Source organism: Phaseolus vulgaris, chromosome 1 (genome assembly GCF_051622355.1).
Source record: "Phaseolus vulgaris cultivar YP4 chromosome 1, ASM5162235v1, whole genome shotgun sequence".
Taxonomy (NCBI): Eukaryota; Viridiplantae; Streptophyta; class Magnoliopsida; order Fabales; family Fabaceae; genus Phaseolus; species Phaseolus vulgaris.
This window is the reverse complement of record NC_143498.1, coordinates 50,700,043-50,715,570: the sequence shown is the minus strand read 5'-3', so window position 1 is coordinate 50,715,570 and position 15,528 is coordinate 50,700,043. Positions and strand designations below refer to the sequence as shown.

Here is a 15,528-nt window from a genome sequence, read left to right as displayed (position 1 = left end):
GTTTTTAGTGGAAAAAAGATTTTAATAAATTATCTTGAAGAAAAATTCAAAATGTGGAAAAATAAGTCAATCGTTCTAAGTACGTACTCCAAAAAAAGAAATCATCCAAAGACTTAAATTTGAATTTGAAACAAAAAATTAGGGTTGAGATTAATACTTTCTCTATGAAAGTTTTATACTTCCTTAAATCTGATGACGAAGTAGAAAAAATAGTAAATTCTTATTTAGAAAATGGGGACGATTGCTACAATTTATATCTTTTATGAATAATGAAGTTTCTTTAGTTAGAAGAATAATGAAACAGAAAAATTGTGAAAATATAATTTTTTACATGATAACAAGCTTGAATTTCCATAATTATGAAAAGAGTCTTATAAAAAACCATATGTTTGAAGAAAAATATGATAAAGAGATAATTTTTAACTTTTAAAAGTAAAGGAACATGATCGACATTTAAAAAGCAAAAATAAGAAAAATAAGATGTTGCCAGCTAAAGCAATAAGTGATCCAAAAATTATCTTAATTATTTAATAGAATTGTAATTATTTTCAAGTGTGATATTTGTATTTGAAAGGCAGAGCTTATTTTCCCATCTTTGAGTTTGAAGCTTAGCGTTACCTTTCTTTGTAAATATTTCTTAAATAAAAATTTGAATGTTGTAATTTTGAAGCATGAAATTTGCATCCGGCATATTTGTAAGTTAGATGTCCAAAATAATAAAAATGTTATCTAAGGAAAAAATAAAGGTTGATGGCATAGAAATAGTGGAAGAAAAGTTTAACATCATATAATACACCATGAATCAAGAATCTCTGGAATAGAAGCTTAATTAAAAAAAAATAGAAATTACCCAAATTGAAAATATCATCACTATATAAAACTAAAATAACATATACATCTTTAAAAGATGATATGCAATTAAAACATGTGAGAAAGAAATAGACATTAAACAAAACCAAAATTCAATTCCCCTAATTTCTAAACAACTAATAGTTGAACATGTAAAAGATTATAAATACCTTCATATATTATTCCCACTTTTAAGAGATAACAGAGTATGACAACTAAATCATTAAATATTAGTAATATTCGAAACAAACTCACATGAAATGTCAGTATATATAAATAATTATCTTAATTACTCAACAGGTTTAAAAAGTCTTCACAAAACTCTATATAACATATATTTAGACATAAAAACGAAAGACGAACATTGAAATCCAAAAACGATCCCGAATATGAAAACTCAATTAGCTCCTAAACTTTATTACTTTCCTCAAAAAAATAAGCAACATAAATATATATATATATATATATATTTTTATTTATTGTATACGATCGAATTACTCATTGAGTCGGTTAGGAACTCGATCACAATGAGAGGGTCACGCGACGACACGTGGCCGACCGATCCATGACAATGAGTTATGGGTTGACCAAGTCTGTAAGTTAATCTACAGATTAATGATTGTTTAGAACAATCCTAAACACGAATCAACCTCCTAATCCGACCCACCAATGAAGATCCATTAAGATAATATAAATAACGCAGATTCCAAGAATCAGGTATGTTATTATCTACATTACTTTGACAATCGAGTGTCAACACTTTAACTGACTTGAGCGTTTGATTACCTTTTGCAGGTACCATCTCAAACTGTGAAACCAGACGACCGAGAGGAATAAGGTGAAAGATTAAGCTTAGAGTGACAACGACCGACGAAGGGAGAAGCAAGATAATCGTTCTCAAAACCCCTCGATAATATATATATATATATATATATATATATATATATATATTTTGATTGAAAAGATAATCTGAAAGAAAAATGTCTTACATGTTGTGGATTTTACGTGGGAGAATATAATTGGTTGGAACCAGATAAGAAACATGTGTCCACAAATCTTCCTGAGCCACAGATATAATCTTCCCATTCTAATCCATTTTATTCCTTCGTAAACCAAAGAACACGAAACAGAAACAGAAAGAAGGAAAAAAAATGGCAACCATGACTGGAGTGAGCCTTTCAAGCCCCAGGGTTTGGTTCAACGCATCGGGCTCACCGCAAAATGCGCACGCTATAAATTTTGCACTTCCACTGCGCCAAGCGATGCGACCGGGTGGCATCCAGATGGGTCGGGTGACGAGGATCCGACCCGTTCGCGCCGCGCCGGATAAGATATCGGAGAAGGTGGAGGAGAGCATAAAGCAAGCGCAGGAAGCGTGCGCCGGCGATCCCACGAGCGGCGAGTGCGTGGCGGCGTGGGACGAGGTGGAGGAGCTGAGCGCGGCGGCGAGCCACGCGAGGGACAAGCAAAAGGAAAAGGATTCGGACCCTCTGGAGAACTACTGCAAGGACAACCCGGAGACCATAGAGTGCAAAACTTTCGATGACTGAGTCTGCAACACGAGTGAGAGTGCACGACGGTATCCACCACGCGGGTCAAGTAAAACTATTGCCTTACACGATATATCAATTCTCAATAGCTATGTGTTCATGTTTCTTCTAGCATAATCCATAGCATTTCATCGTCACTCATCACAGTTTCATGGTAACTAATTATGTTAAATCAAAGCCAAGTTATGCACTATTTTTTTTATTTGTATGTGTTGTGATGCCTCAAGAACATGTTCTTACTAGTTAGTAACATGAGGTTGGATCAAATCATGGAATTCACTAAACTCAAGTTCTGATTACCACAGTTTTTTATTACTCACTTCTTTCGCAACGAAACATACGCATGGAGCTTCCGAGTTATAATTATTGGATCTTCATCGTAAGAGTTTTAATTGAGAAATAATGGACTGTGAGAATTTTAATTATTGGATCTTCTTGGTAAGAGTTTCAATTTTTTTTGGAAAAACTATTCAATCTAATTTAATTAGTTTTTGCATTCGTTGTTAATTTATTATTTATGTCTAATTTGCGGAATAATTTGTAAACGATTAATTTTTCAGCGTGTTAAAGCGAACTCGTTCTTTCTCGCGTGTATTACAAAAGTTTTGTTTATAAGAAATTATATTTAATTTGATAACATCACCATGAATAGCTTGTTTAAATTCTCATATGTACGCAAAGAACGAATAGTCACAAATTTGTTTATTTATTTAATAAAATTTGGAAAGATTTAAGTTAATCTATTTAACTCTATAAATAACTAAAAATTCACTTATTATTTTATAAAATCCAGTGATTTTTTTTGTCAGAATTCTTCAACTTATTTTTTTAATTAAATCTTTCTAAAAAAGTGTTAAAAAATTATAGATTTTGTCCTACAAAACGAATTACTTCCGATCCCATGTATGAAAAAAAATAAAGGTATTTTTTTTGTCCCAATTAACAATACATATGTCCAATTTCAAATGCACTAATTGTTAATTTCTTCTTTCATCATAATACATGTATACTTTCAATTGCATTATTTGTTAATTTAGTTTTATATCATTAATTTCACTTAATCAAATTTTAATCTCTCATAAATTTAAATATTTTTAATTGAATCTCTATTAAAAAAATTATTCACTAAGTGCTCAATTTTAATATATTTTTAATTGAGTTTGTTGTGACGCTTACTTTTTTTTATTTACCCACGACTAATTATTATATTATCTTGTCATCTTGTTTAGTTATTTTTATATATTAATAAATATGAGATTGTATGGTTAATATAATTAATGTAAATAATAAAAATCATTAATTATTTTAAATTAATCCTAATCATTTTATATTAATAACACAATCTCGTATTTATTAACACACCTTAACAAATAAGTAAGATGAACATACAAGATAACATATGATACTAAATACCTAAATGAATGACACACTTTAAACTCATTTAAGCCTCCTTTAATTAATAAGAATATATGCATTTATTATGCCATTAACAGTATAAGTCGGGTCGTTAGACAAACAATACAAGTCCTAATTATTAGTAGAAAAATGATTTACTAAATTATTATGAATAATATTATTAAATATAATTTCATCTTAAACTATTTAATTGTATGGATAGTTCTAAAATAAAATTTAAAATTTTGACATTATTTATCAAAAATAATTAATTTAACTATTCAATTAATTAAATAATTATTTTAATATAATAATATATATGGTATTATTTTTTTTAATGAACTGAATATCCATCCATAAAAATTTATTAATGGAATGATTAGATTAAATTTTATTTAAATGATTTATGGATAAAATATAATTTTAATATATCACTAGGCATTTATGCGTACAACTCCATCCATTTCTTATACTTTAAAAACTATTTAAATTAATTTTTATATTCTTTATTAAATGTTTATTTTTTAATTTAATACAAATTTTAGATTATGAAATTTGAAAGTTAAAATTTGTGATTTTTTATATGAAGGTTGTGTATGTTATGTAGGATGGAGTGCTACTCCTAAATCAACATGTATATAGCACCGCCCTGCTCTTTGATGTGTAAAATTTTTCGTATTTTCCTATTTCTTAGAATTAATAAATGGACCTGATCCAATGAGTAGTTGGAATACTTAGAACACAGGATGGCATAGAGGCTGCAATTTTTTTACCTAAATTAAATTATATCATTTTTAACTTATTTAATTCACATGCTAAATAGACTTCTACACATTAAAATGATAAAAATATTTCTGTAAAAGACCTTAAATGAAATGAATGTGTGGATAAAAAGAAATACTTCTGAATCCTTTTTTCTTGGAATAATTTTCGAATGTAAATTTTTGGAACACATTTTAAACCTTTGAAAATCATTTTACAAAATTCATTTCCAGATTTTGTATTCTGGATTTTATTTTTCGGAATACATTTTTGGATTTTGAATTTTGGAAATTACTTTTTGAAATAATATATTTTCAGATTTTATTTTTCAAAATGTATTTTATGCATTTTAGATTTTCTTTTCCATAACAATTGACTTTTAAATTGTGTTTTTTGAATTCTAATCCAGAATAGAGGATAATTTTGGAAAATTTTTAAAATAATAGGGTACAGATTGAAATTGATATCGTGCATGAAGAACTTGTCTTTATTAAGAATTATTTGCCCGGCCCGATCCAGCCCAACAAGTAAGGATGAAGAGTTTAAATGTGGGTTGATTCTCCTGTACCTAATCAATTTTGACTCGTACCAAATTGTTCATGCAAAAAGACTAAAGTGTTCTTAATGAAATGAAAATTAGGTTAAATTAAATGTGCATCCAATCATCACCCAAAACACCAGCATCCACCTTCAATCAGCACCGAATACAGCAGCAGCCACCTTCGTTTTCGAAATTCGGCACTTCTCCTTTCACTGAGGCAGCGTCGCTTCACCTTCAACGAACACCAACCCATGAGCGACGTAGGTTGTTGTGGTGACTGAGGCGGATGAAGGAATCGAGAAGGCGAAAACCAGTGTAAATATGTTCTTACCTCACAAGAATGTCAACCAAACCTAAGAGTGAAACGATCTACCACCATCACCACACTAAAAGTGCCTCATCTTCACCTCCAACGAACACTAAAGAACACCAACTTTCTCTGCACCTCAGTCTATACTATTTTTCATAAGAAAGAAGACAATGTCATAATGGAATTTTAAAACTTTCGTCGGGTGGCATTCAAAATTGATTGGGTGTAGGAATCAATTGCCTTAAATATGTTGGTTAGCCTGACCCATTTTCTTATGGGCTAGAATTGTTTTAAACCTTGTTTCACCTTCTGTCGAGCCCAATTAGTCTAATTTTAAAAAATTAAAAAATAAAATCTTAAAATATTAACCTTAAAGTATGTATTCTAAAATTTAAGTCAAATGAATTTAATTAATTTTAAAAATACATATATATATATATATCATAAATAATATTACTCATTTTTTTTACAAATTATAATGTTGTCAGCTGTAGTTCCTAGGTTTATTTTTTAAAGTTCTATTAAATTAAATAGAGAAATACAAGATAATTTTAATTAGTTGTGGGAATAATGTGTTAAGATATATATATATATATATATATATATATATATATATATTTAAGAGAGAGAGAAAAAATAATATTTCGAATGTTTAATTGAGTAAATATGAAAAGAGACTTGTATATAATAATTATGATATAAAAAAAATATTTAATTAGTCAACATAGCATGATAACTTTATCCTATAAATTTATTTCCGTCTTATTTATTATTTGATTAAATGATGATGAGCTACGTAAAATAAGATAATAATTTGTTTTTTCTTTTGTATATCTTCACAACACCCTTACTTTGACGTAACCACCACTTTCTTCACAGAACAAGTCAATTATCACTACTACAACTATTTTCTTACCCTTTATAACCTTTGTAATTTTCAACATTATTTAGAGAAAAAATTGTAACATCTTCTTTCTCAATCTTTCACCATTTTATGACTATTGATACTGCTAAGATTCCCTTTTAAAGAAAAATTTGTTATGTATACATATTTTTACTATTACATCTATCATATTTCCTTATAAGTTATCAAACTAGTTTCTAAATTTATTTATATATCTTAATCTTATCCTAATTATCAGAAACACATCTTAAATATATAATCGGTTTATCATTAGCAGTTGATTAAAAAAGAAATTAATGATTGATTGGTGATATGCATTGACGCTGATGCTTATCTAAATCCACCTATCAAAATTATTATTGGCATTGAAACTATAGGCTGAGTCGTGCAACAAGAACTAACACCTTCCCTGTACACAATCTCCGAACCACTTCCATAATAATTATGCTGCAAGTGGAACTTAGAAGTAAAATTGTTAAAATACAAGTTTAGTTATATATATAAAAAAATTGACACTGTAATTTCTACATAAAAAATATTTGCGAAATATTACCAACAACTTAAATAAAACATTAGATGATATATTCACACTCATCTGTTCAACCATAGAATAATTGATATTTATTATTTTTACATGTTTAATACAACCATTTAATATATATATATATATATATATATATATATATATATATATATATATAAATGCAAGACAAGAAGTAAAATAATATCAATTTTTGAATACTATGAAGATGATATATCATATCCTTTTATCACACAAAGAAAAAAAATCAACAAAACCAAGTCTTGAACACATAAGATGAAACAAACTAAAAACACTCCAACAATATAAAGATGTTATTAGAAAACATAGTAGCATTACACAACATTTTGAAAGCACTATCACTCTATAAAACACTATTTTAGAAAATCAAAACAAGTCAAAATAATTTATATAAACTATTGTGATTTCACTTTTCAAAGTATTATCAAATATGTAAAAGAGTGAATCAAATCTATTTATAGAGTTATGGAAAAGCTTATTAAAACTATTTAAAACACATTTAATTAGTTATTTTAAGTGGATAATTGATTATTCTCAATAAATTTTGAAAATTAGTTAAACTTTTATTTGATTCAATCAGTTAGTTCATGTGTTAATATGAGATAATCGATTATTATATTCTAAAATATATTAAGAATAATTTAATTGAATACATAAAAACTTAATAAATTAAAACAAACTTAAACATTTTTCACATGTTTTTAACCTTTAAAAATATTTTTTTATTAATTAATTTTAAGCTTGATTGTGTGTTGAATTGTGATTCTTGTGATTACTTGTCAAAAACATGCAAATAATAAAAGTTACAACACACAATACATCTTCAACAATATCTTCAAAACATCATCATGAAAACATTTTTTTTTAGATTTGACTTTGTTTTTCAAGTCCAACATGTTTATCATCATAAGCATTAATGTTTGTTTATTCTTATAGTTAGATGATTGTTTGTTAGTTAGTTAAGTTTTCAATTATTTAGTTTGTTATAGTTAATCTATAAATATACAAGTGAATCTAACTTAAATAAATTTGATCAATACATCTGTCATCTATTTTTCGTCATCCTTGTAATTCTTGTTTTTTTGTTTGAACTTGTACATTTTTATTTTTTGAAATCATGCTTCATTTATGTATGTGTTCATCAAATACATTTTATTGATTTTTTTATCTTTTCTTGCACGTTAATTTTGTATTTAACATGTCTTTATCTGTGAGATTCATAATCTATTATATACAACAAAAATAAATAAATAATAAATAAAAATAGAATGATATAGTCCAATGTGTTGGAACTACTAATGGGAGAGTCATCAAATAGTGGTGGCATGGTGGTCGAAAGGAGACGAGGTTGTGGTTCTTTGGATTTGCTCATAGAGTCAACCAATAATGATTGTGTGGTGATAGGAGGAAGTGAAGTCGTGTTAGAACGTCGAATTTGCTCATAAAATATCGTTGGATGGTGGTTAAGTGATAATAGGAGGGAGGTGAAGGTGTGACGCTTGAGTGGGGAAAGCATGAGAGTAAGAACAATGTTTGGAGTTGAAAAATTTAGAGAAAAATAAATAAGTAAGAAAAATATTACTTTGACAACTACACATCGAAAAAATGTGTTTACAACTGTGATTTAATTAATGTAATTTTAAAATTATTCTATTTTAATAAAAATATATATTTTTCTTTCAGTTATAATTTAATGTAATGAAGAATTGTCAACATATTAACACTCAATAAATAATTATGTTAGGTATGGTGAGAGCTACCTAAGAAAAATAGGATAAAACCACTAAAGGAAAGAAGAACGAAAGAACTCACAATAAAAAAATATATAAATTAATCCAGACTAATATAATTGACTAAATTATTTCAACCTTGTAAAACTACTTCATTAAAAGTTATTAAAATCCCTCCCCCTACTTTCCCCTTTGTGTCATCACCACGGGAAATTTTCAAAATCCTTCTTCTTTTTCTCCCTTCTTGTCACCATTATTACCAATTAACATTATGCAATATAAAGTCCATTGAAAATTCTCAAAATTTTCATTTATTGAAACAAATTTTTCAAGAATGTTTGATAGACCTCTGTTGAGTTCTAATGGTCCACAAACTACTTGCAATAATTATATTGAAACACATTTTTCATAATTTGCTACCCAAATTGGGTTGGAAAATATCACTAAAGAAGGGGCGAAATCTACATAAAATAAAAAAGAAAATTAATTTTCAATTGAAGGTGATACTCATTTCATTTATTAGTGTGTTAACGTATGAATGGATTTAATTGTTGGTTATAGTAAATCAAGAAATCATTCTTGGTTTAGAATAGTTGAAAATTATAACACTAGTGACAATTTACACATATTGAATTAAGTGAAATTTTGATTGGAAACATTTAATGTTTGCGTTCAAAAGTCACTACAATGTCATGATAGATGCACATGTCATCTGAAAGAAAAATCGATTGAAATTTTAGAAATCAATACACTATAACGAGTTGTTCGTCCACTAAGATAAATATTTTCAAAAAAGAATTATAAAGAGAAAATTAGATATTTACATAAAAAATAAAATTACTATTAAAAAAACTACTATGAAGAAAACAATCGTAAAAATACTGAAGATAAATAACATGACATTATAAAATAAAAGGAAAATTGAGAGATGTAAGAACATGAATACTCAACGCGTTTACTTACAAAAAGTCCATACTTCTATAAATACTAACCACAATCAAGATTAATCCCAAGTCTAATCTGTTTATTCATTGTCCCATCGTCTTTTGGATAAGTTGTCTCATAATCCATGACTTGCGATGTCATGAAATTGTGGTGGACATTTATCCAAACTGGGGCAGCTTTAAATTAAAAACGAAAAGGAAAATATAATTTAATAAGTTAAATTTTTGATGCGATGGATTTAAAAATAAATATATATAATAAAAAATAAATTTAAAATTAAATAACATAAAATTCTACAACAACTGTTGATTGAAAACTATCTTCGAAATAATTTTTAAAATAATTATTACAAAATTATAAATTCTTTTAAGAATCCTCACTTAACATACATTATCACTTTTTATTAGATAATAATATATTAGATAATAATAAGCGACTTTCCGCTAAAGCTGAGAGGATAACGACGATAACATTTTAATTATAAAATAAAGCAGCCACCATTGAAAATGATTACAAGTCGCGCAAAGGGACAAGGGACACTGCCGCTGCTAGCCATCTACACCCTGCACCTCACGTTCATCTCAGGAATCCAAAGCATTGTGGACCACACGATTTTGACACAAAACAACACATAACATAACACTAATAATGCACATGACAAAGGTTACCACGCTAATAACCCTAATTAATTAATTCAACTAATAAAAATAAAATCCACTGAGAGCAAATGGATCAACGCAGAAACATATTTGCGGTGGCCATAATCGCTTGCGTCGGATGAGGAATCTGCCACGGCTTGAGGAGAGGATCTGGAATATCGGGAATCTCAACGGATAAACCTCCGACCTCTTCAGCGATTTCAAGGATAGAGTTCAAGAAGCGTAATCGTTCCGTCAATTCCATGGTCTGAACCCTCAAAATACTGTTCCCGGCTTCGGTCTCAGCGCATGCTTCTTCCTTGGCCTTGATGTTCTCCACAAGCTTCTTGTTCGCGCCTTGCAATCTGCTAACCTCATCGGTCAAATCCTCCAGCTGTTTCTGCTTCCTCATCCGCGATCGCCGCGCGGATTCGCGGTTCGACAACATCCTCTTCCGCTTTCTCTCGTCGATTTGCAGATCTCCTGCTTCAGATCCAGAACTTGTCGCCGAACGTTGAATCGATGCCATTTCCGACAGGGATATTGGATTTGATTTTATAACAGAACAAACAAAAAATGAAAGCTAATGGAAATAGGAGCTACAGATCTAATTAATTATTGGAATAATAGAACAATAATTAACTACGGAGACGGATCTAATTAATCACGGAGTTGAGAGGGAGTTCATGAGAAAACATAGAACCAGTATAGGAACACAACGGAAAACGAGTGCAGCAGACGAATTCGACGCATAGCGTGTGTCACAAAAATTCGGAAAACATTGGTGTGTTTTTGCAAAAGGTCTATGCTCTTATAACACAATTGAAACTCCAGCAAGTCGTGATTTGGGACAAGAAACCCCTAGATCTGAAGCAGATCTGCTTCTGATGGACCTAATTAATTTTCTGAAACGAGATGAGACAAAAGAAAGAACAATGGAGGAAACAGGGGAAGGAGAGGTTGTTGGCGATAGAAAAATTGGGGACAGAAGACAAATGTGGGAAAAGGGTTCTGGTGAAGAAGGTGATAACAAAAGGTGAGGTTAGCTTTTATAGAAAAAGTGCGAAGGGTTGGCAGTGTTTAATTATGAAGAAAGATAAATTCCAATGAAGGCCAATTTCGAGGTGCCTGAAAGGAGCGCCTCATTGCTTGCGCACGCAATGACGACATCTTTGTTCCACCGTAAAATTAAGTTACCCTGTTATTATTTATTTATATTTGTTACATTTCAAAAAATGTAAAAGATCTAATACAATTTAAAAAATATATATTTTAAAAATTAAAATTATTATATAAATTGTTATTATAATTATAAAATTAAGAAACTAATTAAGTTATGAAAAATATATTTTTGTTAATAAAAACTTAAATATACTTATGTGTATAATTAATACTTATATAATATATATCTTTTACATTTTAAAAATTATACTTGTATCTATATATGTAGTTAAATTACTGTTAGAGTATTTTAATTTATTTAATGTAACAAATATATTTTATTTTTATATAATTAAATTTTAAAATTTGAAAGCATAAAAATAATATTTAAAAAAACAATTTCTTAATTTTAAGAGTATTAAAAATAATAATTTCAAATCTTATAACAGTAACAAAATTATAGAAATTAAAATTAAAACTCGTTATTTTACAGATATAAAAAATTATTTTTAAATCAATTTATATTTACTAGCAGAACACGTCATTTATATATATATATATATATATATATATATATATTTATGTTTAAAATTAAAATTCAAATCAACAGTGTTATTATTATACTTATATTAATAATATAAATTTATAATACATTTTAATAAATATAAATATATACGAAAACACATAAATTATTTACTGATATATTGTAAATGAAACATAAGCCATAGTAATTATATATGATAAATTTACAAATATTTTTAGTTTTAAAATAGAAAAAAAATCAGTTTAAAACAAATAAACAATTACCAAAACAAACATGCCAAAATTCAAAAACAACAAAAAAAAATTGATTAATTTGAATCAAATTAAAAATTAAAAAAATAATAAGAAGTATCATTTAAAACCGTCCATGTATAGTCAATCATATCATAAATTCATAACTGTATAATAAAAATTAAAAAAAAAATATAAAACTGCAGCGTACCAATTTTTTTAAATTAAGTAGTAATAAATAAAATAAATTTTTAAAACTAAAAAACTAATTTGTTAACTAATGAAATTATAAAATAACATAACTAAATAACAAAAATAAATTAATAAAATAAAATATTAATAAAGATAAAATGAAAAATTCATAACTGTATAATAAGAATTGAAAAAAATAGTATAAAACAACAAATTTGTCCACTCTCTCTAAATAATGTGGTCCACACACATGTAACACATGTAACAAACCATTAAATTAAATGATAATAAATAAAATAAATTTAAAATTAAAAAAAAAACAACTTTGTTAACTTTTAAAAGTAAAAAATAAAAATAATAAAATAAAATATTAATAAGAATAAAATATAAACATAAATTTGTGTAAAAAAACAGTTATAATAAAAAAATCTCTATAAATCATTAATAAATATTAGTTTAAAAATATAAATCATATTATAACAAAGAAATTTAATAAACAGATAATTTCGTTTGTATTTAGAAGAGTCTTTAATTAAAGATTAATTATCCACAAAATCAATAAATATTTTATATTTGTAACATGGTAAAAAATAATATTTTTTGCAATAACTGAAAATAACACAACTTGGCTTAATTTCGTTTCATTCTTTAGTATTTGGTTATTACAATTATTAATCAACTAATTCAAAATTACTTATTTGAATTCACAGCGTACATAAAGCAAAAATTGCTCTCACATGTATACGTGTAGTTATTAGTCAATATCAAGTATGTATATTAAAATTATTACTGCCAAACACTATTTTAATTTGTCAAACCGTAAAGTAATATTAAAATATAATTTCAGTTTTTTTTTATTTTTTTAAAATCTATTTTTTCCTTTTAAAATAGAAACATTTAATTTCAAAAATTTAAAAATTATAGTGAATATCAATTCAACTTTCACTAAAGAAATAAAAATTATGATAATGGTTATAAGTTCTCCGAAATGAAGTATAGTTTCCATAAAAATAATGAGGTTAGAGTATTTAAAAAGTACATTGGATGAGTTTCCTATAGTAAATCTTATATAGTTAGTTAGTTATATTAAAGGTAGTTCATTCATCGAGTCATCTTGTGTTGAAGATGAACAGGGTTAAGTGATTTATCGAAATTATAGGATGTCAAATTGAATTGGTAGGGGAGCGTTTCACCTTAGAGGGAAGGATCTGCACGAGCAGTTTTGGACGAAGCGAAAACGAAAATGTTGGTGTAAGTAAAATCTTGGTGAGAATCCAATGCCTCGAAAACTCAAGGGTTCCTCTGCAAGATTCGTCCACGAAGAATGAGTTAGGGCCTAAGATCAGACTGAAAGACATAATCGATGGATAACAAGTTTGTTGGTCCTGAGGGACGGAGGAGGCTAGGTTAGCTGAAATATCTTTTATAAGTTTAGGTTGATAATGTCAAACTTATTTAATATTGTGTTATACAAAGTCTAACAAAAATGTATATTATTTTTTTCAAATTAATGAAGGTACACTGATATTTTTTTGGTTAATTTTGGAGACGTATACTTAAAATAATGTGATTCGATAATTTATAAATATAATTACAAGATAAGAAATAATATTCTATATGTGATGCAAAATTGTTCCATATGAAGATGAATGTTAGAAACACATGGTGATTGTCTTTATTTAGGAAGGAGGGTATAAATTTGATGTTATGGTTTTAGTTTTTTATCAGCATTATGGTTTTAATTTAATAAATGATCTAGTTTATAGTTAAAAATAGTTGAGTGGAAAAAAAGCGTGACATTTGTACTCTTAAAGCAATAATATAAATCAGATATAACGTAGTACATATACTAAATTCAACTCAGACTAAATTAGAAATTGTTTACAAAACATTGATGGAGAGTGAGATTTTTTACTTATGCCTCAAATGATCGATTAGTATACCATGAACAAAAGAAATTAAAGTTTGAATAATTGTGAAAATGTTTACTGTAAAATAGAATTTATTGTCATTACGTTACTCCATGCAATAAACTTTATTTTTAAATTTGTAATTTTTAAAATATCTTATCAATAGTATTGAAGAGTTTTAAAAGTATTATTAAAAGTTTGATTAATATGAAGTCAATGACATAAAATTGTTTCATATTGAAACATTAAAAAAATTATTCTCAAACTGTTATTGTTTTATTGTTTACAGATAAATTTTAAAAACTTTATTTATTTTCTTATTACTTTTTTTAAAGAGGACTTAAAATTATCTTATCATTTATATAATGTTAGACACATGTCGGCTGAATCATTATCATTTTAATTCTATACCAAAACGATAATTAATTAATAATTGCTATTACAAAATAATATTAATCAATTCAACTTAGTTTTCAATTATTTTCTTTAAACATAATTTTTTATCATATGAGATTATTTATATGGTCATTACTTCTTTCATTGTCAATTAATATATTTTAGTTTACTATCTTAAAATTACTCTTAAAAATGTATTTCGATATTTAATAATGTTATTTTACAATATTTCAAAATAATTATTTTAATAGGACATTTTTATTTTAATAATATAGAATAATATTTCTATGCATATTTAAAATAAAATTTCCCAATTACATATTATTTTTATAATAATTTTCAAGTTTTATTAACAAAAAATATTTTTCGTTTATTATGTGAATATTTTAAATTTAATTAATAATTTCTACTTTCAATTTTTAATAATTTAATACTTTCTAATGCATTTTTAAATATTAAAAAACTATTTTAAATTTTACTGCAATGTAATTTTTTATTTTATTATTTTTTTCCTTAAATTTTTCGTAAAAAATTACATTAAACTTATATTCATAATTGCAATTTATATTTAAAATCGATTTTAAGACAGTATTTAATATTTATTTTTAAATAATTAAAAATCTAGTCAGAATTTGTTTTCTAAACAACTGAATTTTAGTCGATTTTCTGATGCATGATGAATTATTCATCGACCTAATTTAAATTTTAGGAAATCAAATTTGAACTTGCAAAAGAAATAGATAAAGTTGGATAAATAAATAAATAAAATAAATAATAATTTATTTTTATATTTTTGTAGAAAAGTTTATTTTTGAAAAAGATTCTAAGACTGGAAGTGAGCGAACCAGTATGTACTCACCCATGTGAGCGCCACTCTGCAATCACGCAGACCTGACAACACTGGAATTG

At 26.6% G+C, this 15,528-nt stretch overlaps 2 protein-coding genes across 2 annotated transcripts; one reads left to right on the top strand and one right to left on the bottom strand.

Moving 5' to 3' along the window:
* Nucleotides 1-1,939: 1,939 nt before the first annotated feature.
* LOC137814788 (calvin cycle protein CP12-2, chloroplastic) lies at nucleotides 1,940-2,698 on the top strand. Its single transcript, XM_068617693.2, has one exon. It carries the CDS (start codon nucleotides 2,001-2,003, stop codon nucleotides 2,397-2,399), a length of 399 nt encoding a protein of 132 aa, XP_068473794.1. The 5' UTR covers nucleotides 1,940-2,000; the 3' UTR covers nucleotides 2,400-2,698.
* A 7,300-nt stretch (nucleotides 2,699-9,998) lies between these two features.
* On the bottom strand, nucleotides 9,999-11,235 carry LOC137816096 (bZIP transcription factor 53). The gene has a single exon (XM_068619190.2). It carries the CDS (start codon nucleotides 10,713-10,715, stop codon nucleotides 10,281-10,283), a length of 435 nt encoding a protein of 144 aa, XP_068475291.1. The 5' UTR covers nucleotides 10,716-11,235; the 3' UTR covers nucleotides 9,999-10,280.
* Nucleotides 11,236-15,528: the final 4,293 nt, after the last annotated feature.